This window comes from Lynx canadensis, chromosome E3, assembly GCF_007474595.2.
Source record: "Lynx canadensis isolate LIC74 chromosome E3, mLynCan4.pri.v2, whole genome shotgun sequence".
NCBI lineage: Eukaryota > Metazoa > Chordata > Mammalia > Carnivora > Felidae > Lynx > Lynx canadensis.
Genome location: NC_044318.1, coordinates 13,994,151 through 14,020,868, shown reverse-complemented (window position 1 = coordinate 14,020,868; position 26,718 = coordinate 13,994,151). Strand labels below are relative to the sequence as shown.

At 49.1% G+C, this 26,718-nt stretch overlaps 1 protein-coding gene and 1 long non-coding RNA gene across 2 annotated transcripts in view; both read right to left on the bottom strand.

Annotated features, from left to right (window-relative positions):
- Positions 1–14,147, bottom strand: part of XYLT1 (xylosyltransferase 1) — a 309,407-nt gene extending 295,260 nt beyond the window's left edge. The window contains exon 1 of the mRNA XM_030300138.1: positions 13,794–14,147. Within this exon, the coding sequence (XP_030155998.1) occupies positions 13,794–14,147 (354 nt within the window). The remainder of the gene's footprint in view (positions 1–13,793) is intronic.
- Positions 2,393–6,381, bottom strand: LOC115503768. Its single transcript, XR_003965505.1, has 2 exons — positions 5,453–6,381; positions 2,393–2,865 (listed from the first exon to the last, which is right to left on the bottom strand). It is a non-coding gene; the product is annotated as an uncharacterized LOC115503768 (long non-coding RNA).
- Positions 14,148–26,718: the final 12,571 nt, after the last annotated feature.

The window sequence follows — 26,718 nt, the reverse complement described above, 5'->3', positions numbered from 1 at the left end:
GATGCTTAAACCAACTCCTCTCCTAGGTATATACCTAACATAAATGTTTACGTAACATACATATATATATACATATATATATATATATATATATATATATATTTTTTTTTTTTTTTTTTGGAAAACACCTGCATGAAAATGCTCACATCACAGCAGCACTCTGCCCGAAACTGGTAACTTCCCAAAGGCCCATACACAGAACGGATATGTAGACTGTGTTATATTCCACAATGACATGCCATACAACAACGTGAACGAGCAGTTACAAGTACAGGAAACAGGTCAGCAAAAGGTTTTGTAGACGGCCAGACAGTAAAGACCTTGGGCTTTGTGGGCCATGTGGTCTGGGTCCAGACTACTCAACTCTGCCATCACAGGGCAAAACCGCCACAGCCAGGATGTAAATGAATTGGATGTGGCTGTGTTCCAATAAAGCTTTATGTATGCACCCTGAAATTGAGATTTCACATACTTTTCACATGTCCCAAGATGTTATTCTTTTTTCGATTTTTTTTTTCCCCCAACCACTCACAAACGTGAAATGCATTCTTAGCCCACAGGCTGTGTGAAAAAACAGACAACCCAGATCTGGCTCGGGGGGCTTCAGTCTGCCATGTTCTGAGAGAATCTCACACACTCTCATCTCACATAATGCTAAGCAAAACAAACCAGGCACAGAGTTGAACAGACAGCATGATTCTGTTTCTACAAAGAAGCGGGAGTAACCTACGGGGTCAGATCACGATCAGGGTTTCCCCCTGGAGACGCAGGTACTGGAAGCGGGAAGGAGAAGGATTTCTTCGCGGGGCTCGGAAGGGCGGTGAGCTGTCACGCTCTCTGCCCTGGATCCAGGTCCCCATTACTCGAGCATGGCCACCGGTGGAGCTGGTTTATGATTTGTGCCTTTTCGCTAGGTGTGTTCTATTTCAAGAGAAACTTAGCAAAGTTGTTAAAATCAAGGCAAGCCCATTTGATCCGCTTCGAAAACAGAAGCGTGAAGAGATTCCCAGCCATCCAGTGAAATTAGCTACGAATCCTGTGCTAGTCAGGTGCCCGTCGGTGCTGGAGTGTTTAATACGGGGTAGATTCGAATCCCTGTTCCTCCAGCTGTTATCCTACTTCCTTCTAGGGTGAGGTGCGCTTCCTGGCTTAAGGGAAGGCACTACCATCACATTCCAGGCAGGCTGCTTCCCTTGGTGTTTGTAGGGAAAGACGGTGTTCGCCGAAGTTCTGTTCCTCCTCGCATGGCAATCTGCCATCACTCGCGTTACCAGAGACAGCACACGGCAAAACATGTGGCCTTCGGCCCCGCACCGAAACCTGTGCTGGACCCACACAAAGGAGAAAGGCCGAGCCTGGCTTCCGTGTGACTGACAGAATATGCAGTTAATTATTTTTTCTCGCAGCCAGAAGCCGAGTCTCCCTGAAACCCATGCTTGTAATGATTGCTGTAATTATTATTTTAATACAAATCAGCAACTTATCAAAATATTACCCCCAGATGCTGCCTCTCTGCTCTGAGTCGATAGGCAGAGGGTACAGGCCGTCCCCCCTGCCCTGTTCTGTGTGCCAGGATGACGGGAGCTTTGGTGACAGTACTTCCTACCACGGCCAGACGCCAACCTCCCCAGTGCCCAGGTCCAAGTCATTTCCATGCCTGTCCTTGCTTTAGAGGGGCATGTTCTGCACTTTCCCTCATAGTCTGACGCTGGGTGACCCACTCGCTGCTGGGCCTTGGTATTTCTATCCATGCAATGGGCAAACAAACAGTGCCAATCGTCCCGCAGAGCTGTTCTGAAGAATTCCTAACCAGAGCTGCTCTGTTAAAACGTTGTGCATCACACGCACGGCATCTGATGCACAGGCTCCCTGATCACACTGCCTGGGTTCAAACACCAAGGGTACTGCTCTGCAACTTTGGGCAATTCTTCACCCTCTCCATGCCTCAGTTTCCTCATCTGTGAATGGGGACAGCGTCATAAAGTGGTTGTAAGAATTCGGGGAGATCGCCCAGGAGATACCGTGTAGCACGGTGTCAGGAACCCAGCGAGCGTTTAATCTACCAGAGCAATGACCCTCACCGGCCTCTTCCTCCTCTTCAGCGTGATTCTGACAGTCATACACTCAAATCCTAACCGCAGTCTTCCAGGTAACACAATTAAGCAAAGCAGACAGGCAGGTTGGAGACGGGCAAACTGGAGAGTGGGGCCCTAAGTAGGGAGGGGCAGCCCTATCTCCCTTTCCTCAAATGTATACTTCTAGGGGAAGGAAGGCCAGAACTTCACATTTTTAAACAGGAACCCCAAATTCGTTGTTTGCTTGAAATCCCTGATTCTTAAAGGTTGGCCAGTGATTTAAGATTTTTCAGTGAAAAGAAGAAGAAGGAGAAAGAGAATTCAGTGCTGCCTTTATTCCATCTGTGGCCCAAAGGGATTTTCTAGAAAGTGTCCACTCTTGTTGGGGGTTCATACCGCCTGCTGTCCTTCCGACAGAGGGTTTGTTTGCTCCACATGATTTGGTTTTTTTTATTTTTTTTACCCTAAAAGAGAGTCAAAACAGCAGTCAGCCTCTTGACCTCAGAAGAGTGAATCCAGGCCAGGCCCAGTTGCAGACCCGGCCGTTTTCCGTGAATGCACCCCACCTCCGCGTTACCTTCTCTAACCCGTTCACTGTCATCACCTCATCTTCTAAACAAGAGAGAATCAGATGCAACAATTCAAAAACTATCCCTCAATGGGGCTACAGGGGGGGAAAAAGCAGGTAATGAGAGTATTTTACATCAGGGATGGAATCTTCTGTAACCGCCTGATGACAAGTAAATGGGGTTCTCTGTTTGTGTCTTTTACAACGGCTGCCCCTTCGGAGCTGGGGATAAAAGAGAGAGAGAAAGAGAGACAATGAATAGGCTTTTATTTCAAAGAGAACATCTGCAAAGCATGGTCCTACATTAAAAAATAAACAGAAAACAGCCACTAGTCTGGGGGAAAAGAAAAAAAGATTTCCCATTACATCTCTAATTAATAAAGCCCCATTTCACAAGGAAAGAAGAAAAACAGAAAGAGAGCAACTTTCCCACATCTCCAAAGAGAAGATGCTTAATGAGGGAACCACTGTGTTACTTGACCCATCTAATCTGGTTTTAATATTATCCTTAAATAATGTACACATTAGCTCTCCGTGACCAAAAACATTTGTTTATTTTATTAACATGAGCCTGGTTGAGTGCTGAGACTTTGTGAAACTATCAGGCCGTCCTTGGGCTCTCTTTTCATTGCTTGTCTCCTTGCTCATTATGAACTGATTAGCTGTCTCTGCTGCCCTTTTGAATTGCTACTCAGGCTGTACTGGGTTTCTGCTACCCTGGTTCTGGACAGGAGAGTCTTGATTCGGGGTTAAGTTAACGGAGTCATTACAGGCCCATCTGGGAACGCATTCATCACGGTTAAGTCCATGTGTGACAACACATGGGGGGCTGACATACACAGTCAACGCGAGGCCAGCGTGCAGCGTGAATCTAAGAGCTGCAGATGAAGAACCCAGACCCAAGTCCCCAAGACGGGCCGGAGGAGCCCCATTCCTGCAGGAGCGACACAGGCAGCAAATGAGAACATCAGGGAGATTCCGCTCAGACCCAGTGCACAGTTCCTAATGTGTGACTTAAATCCTCTCCACTCAAACGTCAGAACAAAATGGCACTGCTGTTTCCCAAAGGAACAAAGTGTCTTCACGCGGGTTAACCCGACATTTACCAAACTTTGGTCATTCGGGCACTTCCTTGTCATTAACCACCAAAACGGATGCCATCATTAGGATACAATTAAGGCTTGGTGCTCTCACTTATGCATTTTCATCATTAGGATACAGTTAAGGCTTGGTGCTCTCACTCACGCATTTTCATCGTGGTAACCAACCTTTTGTACTTAAATGCTGCTTTACTCACATGCTAAGCAGTAAGAGCCCTGAAGCTGTCATTTTGATTGAACGGTTATATTTGTATGTTTTCCCTAATACACGTTTAAAGAAACATACAGCATTACAAGTTTTAAAAACATTCACCCAAGCAGCAGGGGTGGTGTGCATGGGGGCTGTGGTGGATGGTCTGATGTGTGGGTTACTCGGGTGTGTTCAGTTTGTGAAAACCCACTGAGGTGTGCATTTAGAATAATGTGCACTTTTGTTTATGCAGTACATTTCAGTTAAAAAAAAAACACTTAAAAGAATATACCTCAAATTTCAGAACTGAATAAATTTTGCAGAGATATGGACAGAAACTCTATTAAAAGCTGCTTTAAGGGGCAGGGGGGTGGCTCAGTCAGCGAAGCGTCCCACTCCTGATTTGGGCTCAGGTCATGATCCCACATCGGGCTCTCCACTGACCCTACATAGCCCACTTGGGATTCTGTCTCTCTGTCTCTCTCAAAATAAACAAATAAACTTAAAGCAATTATTAAAAAAAAAGAAAAAGCTGCTTTAATCACTGGCAGATCAGAACTGGGGTGCAAACCACACTTGGGATTCCTGGGACCAGTCTGGAGCTACTCTGGCAAAAGGTGTCCATCAACCAAAACTAAATAAAATTAATCCACCTCACCCTCCAAAAATCCTCACCGGCTGCCTCTTGTTTTCTCTCAGTTCCCCAACTGCTTCCATTGCTACGCCTGTAACAATTTGATTTTTTTTTTATTTAAAAAAATTGGTATTTTTTTTTTTTTTTTTTGAGAGAGAGAGAGACAGGGCGCAAGCAGGGAAGAGGCAGAGAGAGAAGCAGACGCAGAATCTGAAGCAGGCTTCAGGCTGCTGTCGGCACAGATCCCGATGCGGGGCCCTGAACTTGGGAACTGTGAGATCGTGACAAAAGTCATGATCAGAACAGGTCAGAGCCAAAGTCGGACGCTTAATCAACTGAGCCACCCAGGTGCCCCTGTAACAATTTGATTTTTAAATTTTTTCTGGTTTCTGTTTATCTAGGGGTCACCCTGCCCCACGACCATCAAGTCCATGAAGGGTGGAGGCCCGTCTGTCTTCCCCACGTGCTCTGCACAGTGCCCTGCACACGGCAGCTCAAGTGACCTGGTGAATTAACGTGCACACTGATGGGTGGGTGGGAAGTCTCTAGTGATTTCCCTCATTCACTGGTTCCTGGTTCCCTAGGGACTACCAAGCACATTCTCATCTATTCATCGAATTAGGTCCTCTCAACCCAGGGTGGGCAGTGGGCTTAATCATCTGACAGAAGAGCCAAAAAGGCACACAAAAAAAGACAGAAGTAACAGTTGGTCCCTGACAGTGTTGGAATCCAAGCCAAGGTGCTCCAGTAGAACGTTCCACTCTTCCACCTGCCATGCCCAGCTCTCAGGAAACCCTCAACACCCCGATACATGCTATTGTGGGGCGAGGCTGTGCGGGGAAGGCAGGCCATTCAAAACGGCACGTTCTCTGCATGCTGGTTTACCAGACTTGTAGAATGTTGAGGACTGCTGCCTTCACAATGGCCTAATCCTTGTAAGAATTTGCATCTTCTGAGTATTCACCCACTGCAAGAAAGGGAAGAAAACCTCCATCATGCCCAAGGCAAGCAAAAGCAGTCAGGTAAATAAGTGTTGTGAATAAACCGCATGGGGATAATTGACAGGTGACCACAGGCACTTATTTTTAACAGGGACATCTTCCAGAGAGAGGTTGCAAATTCAACAGCCTAAAGGGGCCAGTCAGATACAAGAGGGGAAAGAAAAGATCTTGGGGGGGGGGGGGGGGGTCTCAGGAATCTGGAGGGTCTCAGAAACAGTCCCTCCACAGCCCGGCCAGTTGAAAAACAAGCAAGAATGTGGGCCCCGCACTGCCAGATCTTGTGACTTTTTAAAGGAATTCCAATAATCTGTATCATTTTATAGCATATCTTAATCCTCAAACTTCAGTGCCTTCTTATTTTAATATACTGTGTGGCCAAACAAAACCTACCCAAAGGGCACGAATCGGGAAGGAAAACGGGAGCACTGATCACGGGCCAGAGTTGTGCCTCATCACCAGGCCCTCCCAGGTAGGTGCCTTCATGGTTCGTGCATCGCACACGAGAAAACTGGGCCCCTGAGAGCTGAAGTAACACATCTGAGTCCCACAGATATGAATGGCGGATTCAGATGCTATGAACTCCAAATGTCAGAGCACTCCCTCAGGCCCGCAAACATCACAGGACACGCCTCCCAGGCCCCACAGCCTCTGACCACCTGCTCCCCTTGCAACCTTCAGGCAGCTCACTGCTAATCTCCGGGCTCCTTATTAAGCAATACGAAGAGCTTGAGCCCCGTGAGTGGAGCAGTCCAGACCTCATGCTAGGCAGTTTGGGGCATTGGTGGGAGACTTGAGGGCTTCCAGGCCCCTGAATCACACCATTCCTGACCCCCAACCTGTCCAGATGAAACCTTCTTCTTGTGTCCAAGAGGCCACTCTGGGGAAGTGAAACCAGCAGTGAATTAGGCTAGGATTCGAAAGGAACCTCTCTGTTGATAGCCTGAGTATCGGCAATGGCGCCACCCTTCACCTGCTGGAAGCTCACTGCAGTGATCCTCCCAAGGGCAGGGAGTACGTCTGTCCTGTTCATAAAGGTCGTGGCAGTGCTGGGCAGAGTGCCTGCCATGCTCTCACTGTTGGAGTGGAGGATGGATGGATGGATGGATGGATGGAGGATAGACAGATGGATGCATAAATGCATAGATGGATGGATGGATGGATGGATGGATGGATGGATGGAAGGATGGATGAATGCATGCACAGATGGATGTAAGCACAGGTGCACTTGTGAATCAACAGATGTGAGAGGAGAGAGGGAGGGACAAGGGACTTACTCAACTGGGGACAGAGATTAAGAACACAGTATGTGAAGTCACCACCAGCCTTCAATTCCTATAACTGGCCACTTCTTAGCTGTTCAACTTCCATCCAACTTCTTGCCTTAGTTGTTATTATTTGTAATCAGTAAAACAGAGGAGACTGAGCTGCGGCACCTCATAGGAATTCATGAGATCACGTCTTCCTTCTACTTCTACAGGGTCTGGTGTAAGGCAAACTTTCAACGAAGAGAGATTCTGCTCACCTTCCTCACTGTTATGATCACAGTTACAGTGGCCACGCCCCTTGGGGAAAGGACCCCTGCATCAACCTCTCCACCCCATTAGATTGACTCCTTTGGGCTTAACCAGTGTTTCTCCTGGCCAAGGATTACAGCAAAGGATTCCCTGGGAGGAGAAACGCTCGTCATTAGAATCCACAGACACATTAGCCTGGATTAGATACCCAGATAAGCCAGCAGTCATCTGGCTGCGACAAACCGGGCCAGAGACAGAACAAACCCATTTCACTGCCCAAAGAGGGCCCAGAAAGGGGAGATCTTCCTCCCAAAGAGACTTCAGAAATGCCCTTAGTTGCCCTCCTTCCCCACCTGGCTGGCTGTCTGGGCTCCTAGGCCCTGATACTAATAATACCAGTCTCCCTGCTCACTCCAGTGTTGAGCGGGTCAAGGTGACACCCATCCACCCTCCCTATCTCCCTCTTCTCAACATCTCTGGCTTCCAGGAGGGGGAGGAGGCAACCCTAACCACAAGTATCAGAGGGGCACAACCTGATAAGTATCTGCGGGCAAACGGGTAGTTTCTGTTGCAGGCGGAAGGAAGTGCCATGAGACAATCGACCTGCATGTTCTTAGAGATACCTCCTTGCCTCGCCCAGGCTCTCGGGGGCAAGTCATGGGCTCCTCCGGAAAGAACCACAGAGCAGTTTAACTGGGCGGGGGCAGAAGCAGGAAGCCCGTTGATGATGAATGAAGGGCTATTTCCACTGGGCAAGGAACCCTGTGTTGCACCCTCCTTCCTTCCTTTCCTGGCTAGAGAGAGCGGAGTTCAAAACTCCTTCCTCTGGGCCAACTTAGCAGTTCAAGTTCAACCCTTGTATGGACGCTGCATGTTTCACTCTAGGGTGTTAACCTACCATTCTAGGACCATAAAAATCCCGTGCTTGGGGCTGGGCATTGTGACCGAATCAACCACTTCTGTGCCTCCTTGAAGCATTGTGATTCTAAGGTTGGGGACCTTCTCAACATGCTTAGAAGAGGGAGGGTGTGGAACAGAGGAGTTAAGGGCCCAGATTGCCTGGTTTTAAATCCTGCCTCTGCCATTTTTAACTGTGAACCTTGGAAAAGTCGCTGAAACTCCCTGTGCCTCAGTTTCCTCTGCAGCGTGAGGTTGAAATGAGTTAATGTTTGTAAAACACCCAGAACAGGGCCTAGTTACATTAAGCACCATGACTGTTGTCACAACTGTCACAACTGTAACACAATTCGCTGAAGGAATAAATGAGTTAATACAGAAGAAGCGCTTAAAACAGTGCCTGATACCTTATAACTGCTTTCTGGAGAGTCATTATCATTATTATTCCTATTCCCTATTTGTGTCATTGTTTAGGGGTCTGATTCAATGCAAGCTGCAGCCCTCCTCCTCCTCTAGGGTCGGCACATTTTTTGGAAACCTGCGGTGAAAAGTGAGAAAGTGGTCTCAAGATTTTCAAGAACAGTTTGGCTGCATGAAGAGTTTCTCAAAGAACCGCACACACAAGGTGCTCAGAAACCTGTAGGTCAATCGGAAGAAGGCGGACCCGGGTTTGGATCCCAGGTCTGGGACTCCCCAGCACAGGGCTCTTAGTGAGAAGGTGCTTCACCTCTCTGAGCCGGTTTCCTCATCTGTGAAATGGGAACAGAAACAGTCCTATCCCACAGAGCTGGCTGGGAAGACTGGCTGAGACAGTAAGGTAATATTTGCAAAGAATTTTGTGTAAATTGAATCGTGCCTCCTTCCATCGTGGTTTTTTTTTTTTTTTTGCATGTGTGTGTGAGCATTTAATAACATAATTTATGCAAACCATCTCAAGGATGCTTGGCATACAGCTGGCACTCAATAAATATTAGTGCTCCTCCCTATAGCACATTCTATCCTTCTCCAAGTCTGGCCCACACAGCAGTGTTGGACGCACTCTACTGCCTTGGATTTCATTCAAACCCCACTTTCCATGGGAAAATGAATAATTGCGAAAAATTGCTTATTTTCAAACATACTAAGACTTTCTTTTTAAGAACAACAGCTCACATTTGAGCATTTTCGTGTGCCAGGCCCCAATCAGTTCACATGTATGAATACACTTCATCCTCACATGACCCTATGAGACAGCCCAGCTTTTCAGAGGAGCAGAGCAGAATGATTTGCTCAAGGTCATGGAGATGGCCAAGAGCAGAGCCAGATTTGAACCCAGGTGTCTCAGACCCAAGGACACTTCACAGAGGTCTCTTTCATGTGTGCTATGACTTTTTCTCCTGCTCCCACGCCTTTTCCTTTGAACTTGGAGTTTGGTGGGATTGAGGTTATGTTTTATGTTTCATTTTCTCCAAAGGATCTTCTTGGTTCTGAAAGACGGGGACCAGAGTCAACAGAAATGGGGAAATGCAAAGGGAAAAAGAAAAAGAAGGGAGCGTTCTCCTAAGTGACAAGTCTTAGGGCAGGATTAACCAAAAGACAGAGAGGAGGTCAGCCCTTACACAGTGCACCTTGTGCCTGCCGTCCGATTATATTGGCAATGTGCACCTTTCGTCTTTCTGCAGGCAGATTTATGGCCCCACTGACCATAAATAGCTCTGGGTGAGAGGGCAGCCCCTGACTACGGAGATATACTTAAGAATATTTTGTTTTCTGAGAAACACACACACACACACACACACACACACACACACACACAGGATGTCAGGTGTCTGCTGTAACTCAAAACACCATATTTCCTTTCCTATAAAGACCATGGATCAAAGTTGGATGATTCCCCAGGAAACAGAGACTTACACCTTGGCTTCTTATTTGCAGATGAGCAAGTATCTTGTCATGCAAACTTTCAGAAGATTAAAAAAAAAAAGAACTAGGGATGCCCGGAGTGGCTCAGTCAGTTAAGCTTTGGCTCAGGTCATGATCTCACGGTTTGCACGTTTGAGCCCCACGTTAGGCTCTGTGCTACCAGCACAGAGCTTGGAGCCTGCTTTGGATTCTGTGTCTCCCTCTTTCTCTGACTCCTCCCCCACTCGTGCTCTCTCTCTTTCTCTCTCTCTCTCTCAAAAAAAAAAAAAACTAATAAACTAATAAACTAGAGAGAATATCTAAAGTGTGAGGAGACTGGAAGGAAAGCAAACATATACACACAATTACATACATACACCTACATGTCTAATAATTTCTGCTTTTATTTATCTACTCTATTTAATATTTTCCAGTATATGATTAAGCAGATGGCAACATTTGCAGTAAGATAAATATTGTTCAATGATGCGTATTTCTGTATACAAAGTGTAATGTATTGCTCAAGCAAAATAAAACCCCATTGAGAGTGTGAAAAAAAAAAAACCATCAATAAAATATCCTCTGTTCTCTCTGGTCTCGAAACATTTGGATAGAAACAGAAGCCACACCTCTCAGGCTGTTAAAAGCAGAGGTGATCTGGATACTGCAAACCAATTTTTCAAAGTCATTGTCAAGGTCTGAAAAAGTCCCGAGTTATCTGAGCAATGTGGAATATGAGGAATTTCTGCCGAAAAATCAACATTTCAAAGGGGTCAGCCGACACAGAAACGCCATCCTAAGCACGAATGTGTGTGAGGGCAATTAAAAATTCGGTTCCTTAAATGAAACTTACTGAGTAGCAGTTTATCTAAGGGCACAAGCAATAAACGTGGGGACCTCCAGAGGCCTCGCTGGAGGCCAAGGGAAAGAAAAGAAACTCTCCTGACATTGACACACACAGCTCTCTTTCCCTTCTCCCCAGTCTATTCAGAAACTGGAGTGTGAGCTTTCTGACACTCTCCCCAGTGTTTTTCCTCCCTCGATAAGTGAGCCCATCTGTTTCATAAATTCTGAGGTGACAGACAAATCCACAGCTTACTGGAGACCCAGGAAAGGAATCGGCGTCTCGGCCACAACTCTGCAGCAAGCCACCTGATAATTCTAATATTTAAGAGCTTTGGAAGAGGCTGAGGGGGACAAGGGAGCCTGGAAATCTTTTCTAGATATGCTCATCTTGTGGCCATCCTCATGCTGTCTCTGACTCTGTCTGCTGGAGAAACAGCGTGTTTCTTTTTGGCTTAAGATGCACCAAAAATATAATCATGTCCTTCCACTGGGGCGCAGCTCCCCAGACACAGAAGGTGCAAGTGCGGAAGCTCTGGGGCCATGGGCACAAGGAAGCAGCAAGGTCTTGTTTCAGAAAACGCTCTAGAGGCAATGCTTGTCTGACACTCTTTGGGACACACCTACCAGAGCCACCAAGGGGGGGGGGGCGGAGGGACAGATTCCCTCTGCCTTCGAGAACCCCCCCTTCCCAGCCCGCCCGAGCCCCACCCTCCACAGAGCACAGAGATGAAGCATCATGTCCCAAGCATGCGTCTCACCAGCTCTTTAAGTGAGCAACCTGGAAAATCACAGGGAATTTTTTTTTCATGTCCCACTCCTGAATCCACACCCCAAAGCATCCCACCAGCAGCCCCGGCAGGGTCTGCAGAGGAACCACATGTTGCAAGGGCCTTAGGGGCTCTGGAAAAGGTCTGGTCCTCTCCTAGACTGCAACCCAAGCTCAGGCGACATCGGACTTTGGGAACAGCCTGCCCTCTTCTGGTCTCCTTGAGCCCCATGGAAGGGCAGGGGCTGGGTGGGCACAGCCAGGGGAGGGCCGACCCCTGGCTCCATACAGCGTGTCTGCGCTGTGATTTCAGGAGCTAGCAGGGTGAGGGGGGTAGACGTGGGGCAGGGGAAAGAGACGAGACAGACAAGCCGATAAAATAAAATACAAATCCAGGAGAGGTAACAGTTAACCACAGCATGGCAGACACCCAGAGAGAAGAGAGGAGGACATTACACACACACACACACACACACACGGAGTGTGGACAGAGTACTCAAAATGTCAAGGACCCAGGAAGAAATCAGCCATCCAGGCCTCCTTCCTTCCCTCCACTTTTTTCAACATGTGGTCTCTGCACCCAAAGATACCTCCTGGTGCCTGTGTGAACCCCAGATGCAAAGGATATAGGAAGCCCCATGCCCCCATGTTCATCCTACACGTTCCCATTCCGGGCCAATGGTGCACATCCCGAACCCTCTTCCACCCCACTCTCCGGGAGGTCTCCAAATCCAGAAAGAACCTCTCGCTGAGTTTCTGCCCAAACATATCCCAAGTCACCCCAGGAGTTTCAAAGACAGCGTCTGGGAATACTCTTCTCTGTAAATAAACGGCCACAGGACATTGGGAATGTTCTGGTTCTCCATCAGGAATCTCACTCCAGTCTCCCCCCACCTCTACAAATGAGGGAAAGCCATCTACCTGCTACCCACGCAGACAAGCTAGTGAAATGCCGTCACATCACGTCCTGGGGTTGCTCTGCCCACAGGCACAAAAAGCCGCGCTCTGGCAAAGAGGGTCGCCGCCGATTCCAAAGAAGTTTAACAGATCAAAAAGCATCACGCTGTGCCTGAAGACAATCTTCAGTGAGGGCTCCCAGAGCGACAAACGACACAGATATGCATTCAGTCAGTGGCTAAGAATCCTAAAACTAACCCCTGGCATCTGATGTCCCCCAAGGACTAGGAGAATCCCTGTAGGCAGATGGCATGAGGAAGACACAGACAGACACCCTGCACGTTGTTATTCCTTAAGACAGTCACTCACACCCACAGGACAGTGACAGCCTGGCCCAGAGCTGGGGACTCTGACCTCCTGTCCTGTGTGTCCTAGCTCAGTGGGCTCTCAGCAAGACAGCCCAGAGAAGGTGTGAAAGACATCCCTGGAGAAAGGCGGCGGGGGGTACAGACCAGGAAGACACCCAGATGGCCCCAGAAGATCTGCAGAAAAAAACAGTTTCAGAGCTCAGACTGTTCACACCCAAGGAAAAGCAAAGAAAACCCACGAGAGCCGAAGTCGTGATGATGTGGTCAGACACACAGCTGTGGTGACGGCAATCGGCTACACAGGAGACTCGGGGAGCAGAACCATCATCCAGGAGAAGGGGGCATGCCCCATCACTGGAGAGCAGGGTGAGGAAAGTCAGAGAGGGCACCGGGGAGAGGACAAGGTTAGAGACGGAGAAGGTAGAGACAGGAGTCTCAGACAGCCAGAGATGGCAGACGGGAGCCCGAGAAGTAAGACCAGGCGCCCAAGGCTGAATCCTGATTCAGGGAGTCGGCTGGGGCTGTGGGATACCGATCCCAGACCCCAGCTGAGGCCAGGACAAGACCAGGAGACCCCAAGCAGGGACCTGAGTTCTCTGCACTCAGCTCAGCAAAAACCCGAAGAGATGCTGTGAGCACCGCCCATGAGCAGCGGCTGAGGCGCCCGGGCACGATCCGCGCACTCAGACAGAGAGCGAGGCACCAACACCCACATGCACAGTGCAAGTCGGGGCGCCCAGCAAGAGTGACGGGGAACGGGAACCCGGCCAGGCTCCGAAAACCCCCGAAGCGCCTCCTCTGGAGATAACTTCCCCAGACCCCAAGGGGGCAGTCCTCAGACTCGGGATGGGGCAGCCCACGGCCCCCGAACCTCGGCAGGGACCCCGCCCCGGCTTCCAGGGAAAGGGACGTGGAGCCAGCAGGCTTGGGGAGTCCCAGTCTGCCGCCCTGGGTTCAAGGGCTGGCGGGGGCGTGGGGGGCGTGGGGTCGGGGCTGCCTCCCTCTCTCACACACACACCCCCTCCCTCCGGGACGCGAGCCGAAAGGGCATCTTACCAGCGCCCGCGCGGGCAGTGCCCCCCGGCTGGCCGGCTGCTGCGCCCGGGGTTCTCCGGGGCCGCCTCCCCGCGCCCGCGCCGGCGGCCCCCGTCCTCCGCCTCCTCCGCCGCCGCCGCCGCCGCCGCCGCCTCGGGCTGCGGCCGGCCCGGCGGGCAGGTCCCGACGCTCCCGGCGCGGGGCCGCCTGCTCCGCGCCGCCGGCCGCTGCGCCCCCGCGGCGCTCCCCGGCCCCGGAGTCGAGGCTGCTGAAATTCCACACGACCAGCGTCTGCAGCAGCAGCACGGTGAGCGCCGCGAGCAGCGCCGAGTGCGAGCGCCGGGCCAGCCTCCGGGCGCACGGCGCCGCCACCATCTTCGGAGCGCGGCGGGCGAGCGGGGCGCGGGGACCCCGGGCGCTCCGGGCCGCCCCCGCGCTCCCCGCGGCTCCCGCGGCCGCCGGCTGCCGCTCGGGCTCGCGCTCGGGCCGCCGCCGCCGCCGCCGCCTCGGCTCGCCGCTGCTCCTCCTCCTCCGCCGCCGCCGCCGCCGCCGCCGCCGCCGCCTCCACCGCCGCGGCGCGGAGTTTTCAGACGGGCAGGGACCCGGACGTCACCAGGAGGAGGGGAAGGCGGGGGGAGGCGGGGAGCGGGAGGCCGCGGAGGGGGCCGCCGGGCGCGCGCGCTCGGGGAGGGGGCGCGCAGGGCGGGCGGGGGCCTGGCCCGCGGGGCTCCCCCGCCCCGCGCCCGCACAGCCCTCGGCTGGCGGAGGGGGTGGTGGCGGGCCGGGGGCCCGGGGGCCCGGGGGGGGACAGTGGGGGGGGGCGGCAACGGGGGCCGGGGTGGCGAGGGGCGGGGCCTGGGGGCGGAGCGAGGGAGGAAAGAGGAGGAGGGAAAGGAAGGGGGTGGGGGCGAGCAGAGAGGTCAGACACCCTCCACGGCAAGAGTCGCGGCGGGGTGGGGGAGAAGGGGACAGTTTCCACGACACAGGGAGAGAGGGGAGGGCAGAAGAGCAGGGGAAGCTTTGGGTGAGGGTGGGCCCGCTCAGAATCCAGGGGAGGTCAGGGAGATCTATCTGGGGGTCCTGAGACCCTGCCTCCCACGAGGGAAGCAAGCACGAGGCCGCTGAGCGGAGCGGGCTCCCCGCCCAGGAGTTTGCAGTCCGGGTGTCTTCCACGGGCACACAGACGGCTGGGCAGGTGGAGACGTGAGAAACGCATCAGGAGTGTCAGAGCCGCGGGAGGGTCTCACGCGGCGGATCCCTGGATCCCTGGCTTGAAGGGGCAGGGAGGAGGCTATGAATGAGTTTCTGTGAGCGGCTCCTGAGTCACACCCCACCCTCCAGAGCCAACGATGCACTAAGTGCTTCCCTGAGTCACTTCTCTGGTCCCTGAGGACAAACAAGCCAAGAGACTCCAAACCCAGTTGGCGAGCGAGGGCTTTGGTTGGGAAGGGAGCACCCACTGGAGCAGTGTCTCAACCTTGAAAGGCTGCAAGCTTCCAGGTCTGGCCGCTGAGCCTTCCGCCAGTCTTCCTTCCCATCCGTCCCGAAGCCTACCTTCCTGTCTGTGCGGGGTTCAGCTTCTGGGGGCACGGGTCTTGCCTTGTAAAGTGGAGTTCCTTCCCATCCCGGCTGGACTGTCCCAGTGACCTTGAGCGAGGAGGACTCCTCCCAGGGCCCTAGCTTCCCTGTCTGTCAATGAGAGTTTAGACTGATGAGCCCAACGGACTCAAGTTTCATCCCCAGCCTTCTCTGACTCAGTCTTTCCACTCTTTCCCTCCCTTGTCCTCTCGCCCAGGGCTTTATACACCGCAGCCCTGAACCCATGGTGAGCAGAGCGAGGGAGTGGGTGTCCCGGACAGGCCTTAGCACTATGAGAAGACAGTAGCAGAGCAAATCCCCAGTTTGTAAATCAGGGACGCAGGGGCGAATGCTTTGCATCTTGTCTGCGGTGCTTTGAAACCTCATCCTAATTTTTAAAGAGAAGAAAGTACAGGAGTAAACAGGATCCATCAGAGAGGGAGGCAGAGAGGGGAAAAACATGGTTTCATCCACTGGTCAAGAATCCGTGAACATCAGACTTGTGTCACACACGGGGCCAGGTGCAGGGATCCAAAGATAAGGCTTAGTCTCCCCTTCAGCAAGCTTGGAGTCCAAAGGGGATCCCGATGTAGGTGTTGGTCATTAAAAAGCAGTGAGGTCAGTGTGATTTGAGAGAGATGCACAAAGTGCTATTGGTTCCTGAGGGTGGGGTGGGAGTGACCTCCTAGAAAATGCTTTCTGGACCCATATAACAAGCCAACCCACTTCCCTGAACCGAGAGTGTAAACGACCAGCTAGCGGGGATTCTAAACTGCAGATTAGACTCAGCCTTCGGAATATCTGCAGCCTGGCCAGGCCTGTGGAAAGGCACAGAGGCAGACCCTTTGGGTTCAGCCCACCTAACCAGGAGCGAGATAGAAGAAGAGGCAAGCTCTTTGGCCTTCTGCCATCTATTTATCACTTGGGAGTATTTTGGTTACCATTAATAAAAATCTCTGTTCCAACTGTCTTAAAAATAGAGTGGACTGGATCATGTAACTGATTATTTTAGAGTAAAGACATCAGGCATCAGGTGAGGTTTGATCCAGCAACTCAGAATGATGACCTAGAATTCCTTTTCTTTCCCATCTCTGCTCTCTGCCTTTCATGGGGTCTGTTTCATCCTGAGGCTCTCTCTTCATGTCACAACATCAGTTGCTGAGACTACTTGTATCCTTTGTTCATCTGTAGCCCAGAGGAAGGAGGGTCACTGTTTCCCAGCATTCTCCTCAAAGGTGCAGAGATGCTCTCTGATTGAACTAGTATTAGGTCACAGGTCACCCCTAACCAAGCAAGGTAGCCAGGAGCATGGAATGTGCTGATCAGCTGGGCCGAGGTCCCATACACCATCGTGGGCACTGGGGAGAAGCTAGCTTCCCTGCAACCACCCGGATGTTCTACAGGGATGATGGTCTTATGGGCAGGAGGGCAGTCGTACAGGAGAGGCAGGCACCGTCGTCTATCCCATGCGGCCACGATGTTGCATGACTTTGGGCCGGTCACTCCCCTCCAAATAATTTGGTGTCTTCGATGCCAAATGATGGATTGGATGAGATAGATGGGCCCCAGCATCATCATGTCATGTCCCCAGAACTCTTTCTTGGTGTCGAAACAGCTTTCCAATCCCATCAGAGGCTGCCCTGGGGACTCTTGGCATCGGCTCCCTCCAGCCTGTCTCTGCTTCAAGGTCTGTGCTGCATTTTCCTCTAAACAGCAACGATGTTATCTGCTTCCTGCACGTGACACGTTTAACCATGGTCTTCTGGGGCCCATGCTTTGGTTCAGCTCCCCTGGGGGCCACAGGCTGAAAGAGTGAGGTTAAAGATCCAGGCCTCCCAGTCCCTGGAGAGAGAGAGAGTTGTTTGTTTATTTCAACTCATAAAAAGCCATGCAAGAAAGAGGTTTAAAAGCTCTGGGCAGGTTATGGATGCCATAAACAGCTTATGTGAGGTTTTCAGGATGAAAAATCACCTGAGATAGGAGGGCAGGAAGGCGAGCTACTAGGGTCGCCGAGATTATCTTCCTGCCCCAAGACAGACAGACAGCACCTGGAGCATCTACACAGAGCTTGATGTAGAAGATGGGGCTGAAATACTCCAGCAGCAGCAGCCGTGCCAACAGCAGCAAGTCTCTTTAGAATTTTTAAAGCTCATTCAGTCATTCAACACAGATATATTGGACCCTATTATGCGCCAGGAACCACGCTGGGCAAGAGAAAAATAGATATTAAGAAGATTCCCTAAGGAATTTTTTCTTTTTAAATACGGTTCTTATTCTCATGTTAACTGAGAGCCAGAGCTCTAAGGAAGTTCCAACTGATTTGTGGGATTCCCTCCACAACCCCACACCCATTTCTTGTTTGATCATCACTTTCAAATGAGGGGAGAGAAGATCGGTCAGCAATTAGTTCTGAGCTGTTGGGTGTGCCCAGCACTGCTGGAGACTAGGAGGGAAATCAGGGAAGAGGGGTCTTCACCCTCAAGGTGCCCAGGTCTGCTGCTTTTTAACTGAGACTTCTGGCATCCATTGTTTACCTTCTCTATGCCTCAGTTTCCTCATCTGTAAAATGGGGGGTATGAATAGGGCCTTTCTCATAGATTTCTCAGAAGAACTAGATGAGATAACACATATACAGGGTTTTTGTACAGAGACCGGAACATAATAAGTGCTCAGTAAATGTTAGGTATTTTTCATTTCGTTAACAAACAGTAGGAAAGTGTCAATTATGAGTTTCCATAGGTATGGGGGGGGGGGAAGGTAGTCTGGGAAGGCTGCCTGGAGGAAGCAGCACTAAATCTAGTCCTCCATTTTGACAAAAGACTCTAAGTCCCCCCAAGGGCAAGGACCTCTTCTCTCTCTGGCACTTTGCATAGTGCAGGGCACAGAGTAAACTCCGGGCATAGAATAAACACCAGCTGGTGGATTAGAGCCTGGTGCTTACAAGTGCTTCGCAGAACCCATAACTATCTGAGCAACTTTTTAGCTGTGTGATTTTACGCAAGTTGCTTAACATTACCGAACCTCATTATTCCAGTCCATAAAAGATGAAGAAAAATAATACTTCTGTCCTAAGGCTGTTGGGGGTAGGGATCAGGGTAGAGTATAACACAGAGTGTCCTTTATTTCTATAAAATATTGGCACTGGCCAGTGGCAGCACTGAAGGAATGTTAGCCTGCTCATGTGGGCAGGCTGGTCTGTAAAGAAATGCTCTCCCCTTCTCTACTCCTCACAGAAGGTACCAGAGAGCTAGGGCATGACATGCCTTCTGAATTTAGATAAACTTCAGCCTAAGAGTCAAATGTAGTCAAATACATGGGTTTTTTTTTTTTTAATCTTAATTTGTCTTAATCTTAATGTGTCTGTTTCTTTTTGGTTTATTAGAGCCTGTTTTGACCCAGGCTCTGTTGTGACCCTGACTTTGCTCTTAAAAAATTTAACACCTCTCCCTTGGTTTCACTTCAACATCACACAGACATCATAAACATGGGTCACCTGTTTGGCAGTGTTAGTGGGAGGATGCACAGAATGTGGTCGCATCCTAGGCATCTCTGATTCTCTCAGACAAGTACATGCAAAGCACCGTGGTCCCTGGGCACATGGAGGTCAGAGGAGCCAGGATGCCGAAAGCCACCCCTGGCCCGCCGAAGCATGTGAGGTCACAAGCACACCTCACCTGTACTCCCCCTTCCCCCCCCCCCCACTCCACCCAAGAAAAGGAAATAGTCTCTGGTCAGACCACAGACACAGGCAGGCAGCATGTCCTGCCAGACAGACACCCAGCTGTGCTTCTGACACAGGCTGCTTTTCCAGGGAATCGTCCACCCGGTGTATCAGCAGAGGGAGCTCTAGGTAGCAAATAACTTTCCTCTGGCCGCAGACTTTCCCACAGAAAAGATCTGAAGACAGCAAGGAAAAGGAGGGGTCCCTAAGCGGAGCTGGCATCCATTCTGTGCAGAAGGAACCCCCAGCCGTTGGCAAGGGTAGCAGGTGTGGGGCGGGGCTGGGGGTGATGGAGGAGAGGAGGAGACACCTGCTTGAAGAAAGGACGCATGAAAAACCAGAAACCACCATACTGTCTGCAGGATTATCTGACCTTGCACGGCACCAGCCCTCCGACCCCTGAGCTCTCACAGCCTGTACCCTACCCTGCAACGCTGTGCTGTTTGAAAGAAGGACCCACTCCAGGTCCATCGTGGCAGGCATCTTTTCTTTTTCTTTAAAGTAACTGTTTAGGGTCCCCTGCTTGGCTCAGTCGGTTAAGCGTCTGACTCCTGATTTCAGCTCAGGTCATGATCTCATGGTTCGTGAGACTGAACCCTGCGTCAGGCTCTGTGCTGACAGCATGGAGCCTGTTTGGGATTCTCTCTCTCCCTCTCGCTCTCTGCCACTCCCCCCTCTCAAAATAAATACATAAACTTTAAAAAATAAAATAAAAAAATGGTGGTGGTGATGATAATGGAGATAGAGCTAATATTCATTGAGCACTTACTATGTGCCAAGTCCTGTATTCAGGACTACACCAAATATTTACTGAGAACCTACCCGATGCCCAGGACAGTGCTCATGCTGAGGATACAGCAGTGAAGGGGGGCACAGCTAGGCCCTGTCCTCATGGGACTTACATTCTCGTGGGCAGGCAGGGCTGAGACCAGTTACTTACGTGCACAAGGAACACCAGAGAGCCATGAGCCCTCTGCTAGTGACAACAATGGGCCGGTCAGGGCTGGTCCCTCCCTCATGGACGGAAGGCCACTGGAGTGTTTCATACGCTGTCTCACAAATCGCGACTTTTAGAGGGCTGTGATTCTTTCCACACACCAAGCATCATCTGTTGGGCGAATAAATAACGGGAACTCTATGTTTTCGTATATATGCCATTGGGATGTATAAGTGAAAAATGCCACTTAATTCATAGCAGGTGTTCTGTCATTTTGGATTTTCTCAAACCCTGGTTAACAAAGACTCATCTTACTGGTGGTGTAGTATACGGAATGGGTCAGGAAAAATTCCATAAAAAAAGAGAAAAAATTAAAAAGATACCATCTTACCAAAAAAAAAAAAAAAAAAAAAAAAAAAAGGCTTGGGAGGAGCTGCTGCATTAAATCACAAGTATCGTTTGTCCAAATATCCTTTTATTTTATTAATCTACCCTCAGCCCTCTCGAAGGCTTTCCACGTGACTGAAGTTTCCACCTAGCCCTGTATCCCTGCATTGGTAGGTTCAGCCTCGTCCTCACAAACTCATCGTCCCCATCTTGTTTGCAGACTCTGTTCTGCACCATCTCAACCCATATTTTAGCTACTGGGATTACTCAGCGTCTTGTCTTCCGAATATCTTTTTGCTTGTAGACCTCAGGAATCCACTCCAAAAAGACTTAAGGGAAAAGGTAGTTTATTGAAAGCATAATCAAATATGCTGGAGTCTGCAGACTGCCTACGAAATATCCATTGTTCCCTTCTTCCTTGACCAAGAATCTTGATTTATTTAGGGTGACGGTGTGCCCAAACAAAGCAATGGTTCCCAGCTTTCCTAGTCGTTAAGGATGATCTAAGAAAGAGCAGTAAACATCATTGTGAAGCTTCCAAGAAATCCTTTGGGAGAGGGTGCTAAATTGGGTGGGATGAGTGCCCTTTCTGTCTGGGATGCAGGAAGGATAGCTGGAACTCCAGCAGCCAGCTTGTGTCCATGAGGATAGAAGCCAGTGCTAGAGACGATGCGCTAGCAAGACAGAAGCAGCCTAGGTCCCTGATACTTTCTGATCTGCTGTATGTGGCCCACCCTTGAACTGCTTTTCAAACCTGAGAGTGAACCTCCCGCTGATCGAAGCCACTCAGGGTGGGTTTCTGTTTCCATATCCGGTATGCTGAGGTGTGTGGTGACATTGAACCATTTACCTGAACGAAGGCCAGGGATGGAGATAAGCCTTGGGAAGAGCTGGACCCAGAGACCCCGACATGCAAGCCAGGTGCTTCAGCCCCTGCCTCCGCTTCTCTCTGGGCGCTTGAGTGATTCTCATGGCAGAGCAACGCTCTCCGCGTACAAGAAACGCAGCTGCCAGAGCTCCTGAGGGCCACATGCCACAGCCACCACAAAGGGACAGAATCGCCCTCCACGACCGTGGGCCTCAAGCAGACCCTCGATGCTGCCCTACCACCGCACATTCTGCTAGTCCACACCCCCGCCCGGGCCTTAGGCCACACGTTCGGACGCCCTCCACTTCCTGGGCCTCCTCTCCTTTTCGCCCTTGCCTGGGCCTCATTTCCCTACTCCTCTGCTTGGAGTGCTGGGTGAGTGCTGATGGACAAACCACCCCGGCTCCTGCCGGAGGGCCCCTCCTGCACTTGCCCGGGGCCGCACCCCACGTACGGATGGCTCCAACTCCATCCAACTCGTTGTTCCCTCCACCATCCAAACTTACTGCTACTTCTCTGGTTAAAAACAAACACAAATAGGGGCGCCTGGGTGGCTCAGTCGGTTGAGCGTCTGACTTCGGCTCCCATCATGATCTCACGGTCTGTGAGGTTGAGCCCCACCTCGGACTCTGTGCTGACAGCTCGGAGCCTGGCGCCTGCTTCGGACTCTGTGTCTCCCTCTCTCTCTGCCCCTCCCCTACTCTCTCTCTCTCACAAAAATAAACATTAAAACAAACAAATAAACAAACACAAATAGCCCTCTCTTGGCCCCACTTCCCTCTCCAGCATCCTCCCCAAGTTTCTGTTCCCTTCCCAGCATGGCTGCAAAACAATTAACTTAGGGTCTCCCGTTTGCCCTAAATCGGGCCTGTGCTCCCCAGATTCACACACTCTGAAGCTGCTCGGAAGCTCTGCATACCTCTCACCTGCCGAGCTACTCCCCTGCCCCTGACTTCCTTCTGGTCTGGGACACACCAGGCAGGCCACGTCACTGCAATGCCCTGGCTCTTCCTTCTGTCTGCAGGGCTCTTCCCCCGGGGTACCTGCATGCCTCACCCTGCCCCTGACCTTGGCCAAACTTCTGCACAAAGGACCCCTTCTCAGCTAAGCCTTTCCTGACCATGAAAGTCAGACAATGAAACTGCACTGCCCGAGCCAGCACCCCTGATTGCCCGGTGCTTGGTGCTGTTGTTTTCTGTGGCACTTGTTACCTTTCATAAATAAATCACTGATCATAGTTTTAGGTTTGATGTCTGTCTCCCTCCCCACCCCCCGACTAGATCACACGCTCCCTGAGGGTAGGTTTTGTCTGTTTTGTTCACTGCCCTATCCCCAGCACTAAGTACCTGGCACATAGTAGGTGTTTGATTAAATTTTGCTGGATCAGTGAATGAATCATTTTCTTAGTCGTAGTCCAGAAACATCTCAGCAAAGGGTGATCATTATCCTGGCTTGAGTCTGGCCCTCCCATGGGAGCCACTGATTGTAGCTCCAGAAAGAGAGTCCCTAAGAAGAGAGGGAACCCACACTAGCCATGTAACAGGGGGCCATTTGCAGGAGAGGAAATTCGGTCATGCGCTACGTGTCAGACGCAGGGTGACAGTTGAGAATGAGCCTCAGGATACAAAGCACCCTGGTTTGAATCTACTTCTTAACTCTGGGGATTTGGCAAATTTTTTCTCATCCCTGCTCCTTCTGGGAGGACATCTCACCCTTCTCCTAGGATGGTCATAATGCTCAAACCAATGATTTCATGGTACCAAGCACTTGGAGCAGGGCGCTTGGGTGGCTCAGCCCGTTAAGCGTCTGACTCAAAAAAAATTTTTTTTAACTTTTTATTTTATTTTTTGAGAGACAGAGAGAGACAGAGCATGAGCAGGGAAGGGGCATAGAGAGGGGGAGACACAGAACCCGAAGCAGGCTCTAGGCTCCGAGCTGTCAGCACAGAGCCTGACGCAGGGCTGGAACCCATGAACGTGAGATCATGACCTGAGCCAAATGGGATGCTCAATCCACCGAGCTAGCCAAGCGCCCCAAGCATCCAACTCTTGATCTCAGCTCAGGTCTTGATCCCAGGGTGGTGAGTTCAAGCCCTTCATTGGGCTCCACACTGGGTGTGAACCCTACTTAAACAAACTAACAAAAACACTTAGAGCAATGCCAAGCATTCTGTACAAAACCGAACACCATTAGAAAAACAATAGGAACTTGAGAAAATAAATACATATATATCTGAAGAAATCAATACACTTGTTTTCCCTATCAAGCAGATAAATAGAAGTAAGAATAAGTAAAGGCATGGAGAAATTGTATTGTGCAACCTACAAACTCAGTTTAGTAGATATATACAGAAACATGCTTACCTTAACAGAAAATAAATATATTTTCTAAAATCCATGGGATCTGCCATACACAATGGACATAAGAAAGCCTCAACAAATAAAAGAGATTTTTCTCAAGCCAAATTCTCTCCGATAATAATCTGATAATGTTAGAAATACCTATTTTTCTAACTTAAAAATTGAGAAACATAATTCTAGACAACAAAAATTCAATCTTTTTTACAGCAATAAATAAGAGAACACGTTGTAATAGAATCTATGGAATATAACAAAAGCTGTAGTCAGAGGAAAATTAATAGACTTCAGTGCCTTCATTATAAAGAATGACTAATAAAACAACAAGGGAAATGGTTATAAACCCCAGGAGGTTAGAATGAGAACAAAATAAACTAAAAGAAATTCTGAATAGAAAACTAATAATGATAGAAGCTGGAAGTAATGGAATAGAAAGCATATGTAGCAGAGAGGAAAATAAACTCAAAAGCTCATTTTTAAAAATACCAGATTGGGGGCGCCTGGGTGACTCAGTCCGTTAAGCGTCCAACTCCTGGTGTCGGCTCAAGTCATGATCTCGCACTTTCGTGGGTCCGAGCCCCGTGTCAGGCTCTGTGCTGGCAGTGGAGCCTGCTTGGGATTCTCTGTCTCCCTCTCTCTCTCTCTCTCTCTCTCTCTGCCCCTCCCCCATCGTGCTGTCTCTGTCTCTTGTCTCTCTCAAAATAAATAAATAAACTTAAAAAAAATAGATTGGGTGAAGGGGGGGTCAAAGGTACAAACTTCCAGTTATAAAATAAGTAAGTCATGGGGATGTGATGGATAGCACGGTGACTATAGTTAATAATACTGTATTGTATATATGACACTTGCTTTAAAAAATAGATCTTACAAGTTCTCATCACAAGGAAACAAAATTTTGCAACTATGTATGGGGACAGGTGTTAACTAGACTAATTGTGATCATTTTGTAATGTACACAAACATTGAGTCACTCTGTTGATTGACCCCCTGGCCATGTCTGATTAAAGAAAATAGAAAATACGGTTCTATCAAAAAGAGGACTTGGGCCCCCGGGTGGCTAAGTCAGCTAAGTGTCCGATTCTCGATTTTGGCTCAGGTCATGCTCTCACGGTTTGTGAGATCGAGCCCCTCAATGGGCTCTGCACTGATAGCACAGAGCCTGCTCAGGATTCTCTCCCTCCCTGTCTCTGCCCCTCACCTGTTTGCAGGCACACAGGCATTCTCTCTCTCTCTCTCTCTCTCTCAAAATAAATAAATAAACTTTATTTTAAAAAAAGAGGGGGGGCACCTGGGTGGCTCAGTCGGTTAAGCATCTGACTTCAGCTCAGGTCATGATCTCACAGCTTGTGGGTTTGAGCCCCGCATCGGGCTCTGTGCCGACAGCTCAGAGCCTGGAGCCTGCTTCAGATTCTGTGTCTTTCTCTCTCTCTGCCCCTCCCCTGCTCACGCTCTTTTCCTCTCTCTCTGCCCCTCCCCTGCTCATGTCTCTCTCTGTCTCTCAAAAATGAATAAATATTAAACAAATTTTTTAAAAAAACACTTAACCAAAGTTACAGATGAGAAGAGAAATGGAAGACAATATCATATGCAATTCTATGACAACACATTTGATAACTGAGATAAAATGGCTTATTGAAAAAATATTTAAAATGACACAAGAGAAGTTGACAAATTTGAAGAAACCAGTTACCAAAGATATGGAAGATACAGCATTAAAAAGACCCCCAGATCAGAGAGGATCATTGCTGAGTTCTGTATTAACCTTATGTTAAAAAAAAAAAACAAAAAACTAGATTGCTCTAATGTTATTTAAACAATTCCTAATCATACACACTGGTTTTCAGACTTGACTGAATGACAAAATCACCAGGTAATTTTTTTAAACTAATGCTGTCCAAGCCTTCCAATTTGTCTGTGTTGTGCCAGGTATAAATATCCAGATGGTTCTCAAGTGTAGCCAGGGTAGGTAACCTCTTCCATAGAATGTAATGAGAAGCTTTTCAATTCTTTTAAAACACAGTTGATAAAGATAGTACCAGCCAAGAAAACTATAAGTAAATATTACTTATGAATAAAGACAAATCCTTTGAATAAGGTACTAGCATCAGAGGAGTAAAGTGTTATGACCAGGAAGAGTTTATTCCAGGAATTCAAGGCAGGTTGGAACCAGGGAAGGTATCAACATAATCCATTAATCACATCAATATATTAAAGGTGAAGCTGATGGGGCGCCTGCGTGGCTCAGTCAGTTGAGCGACCGACTTCAGCTCAGGTCATGATCTCACGGTTTGTGAGTTCGAGCCCTGTGTCAGGCTCTGTGCAGACAGCTCAGAGCCTGGAGCCTGCTTCAGATTCTGTGTCTCCCTCTCTCTCTGCCCTTCCCCCACTCATGCTCTGTCTCTCTCTGTCTCAGAAATAAGTAAACATAAAAAAAAAAAATTAAAGGTGAAGCTGAGAAGCCATTTGATTAAATTTGGCAGTCATTCCTGATAAGTCACCATCTTATTAAAACATTAAAAGGAAGAAGCTACCTAAATATAATGAAGGCCATTGGACAAAAATATATATACTTTAAAATGGCAACAATTAAAATGTTTAAATAATTTCAGAAGTTCTGAAAATGTATCTAGACAAGAAAATAAAATAACCAGGTAAATATTGGAAAAGAAGAGCCTACACTCTTCTTCCTGATGGCTTGCTCTATGCACTAAGAAAAACTAACTGACTCTAGTGAAAAATAAAAGAGCAAAACAATAATCCTGGTAGAATCAAGGAGAGCATTTGTGAAGTGACTGGAAACAATAAAATTATACAATCTTAGTAGCTTTTCTACATACTAACAATAATGACTCTGAAACAGATACGAGGAGAACTTGGATGGATAAAATATCCCAGTCACAATAGCACCAACTATGAAATAACTTAGAAAACCACTTAAGAAGAAAAGATTCAGGACTTATATGAAGAAAACCATTTTTAAAATGATCTTCAAAATGTGACTGATTTCATAAAACAAGATCTATAAAAGTGAAAATAAATACTATGTTCTTGAGTGAGAACCATGTAAACAAGTTATTTAAATAAGTTTATTATAAATT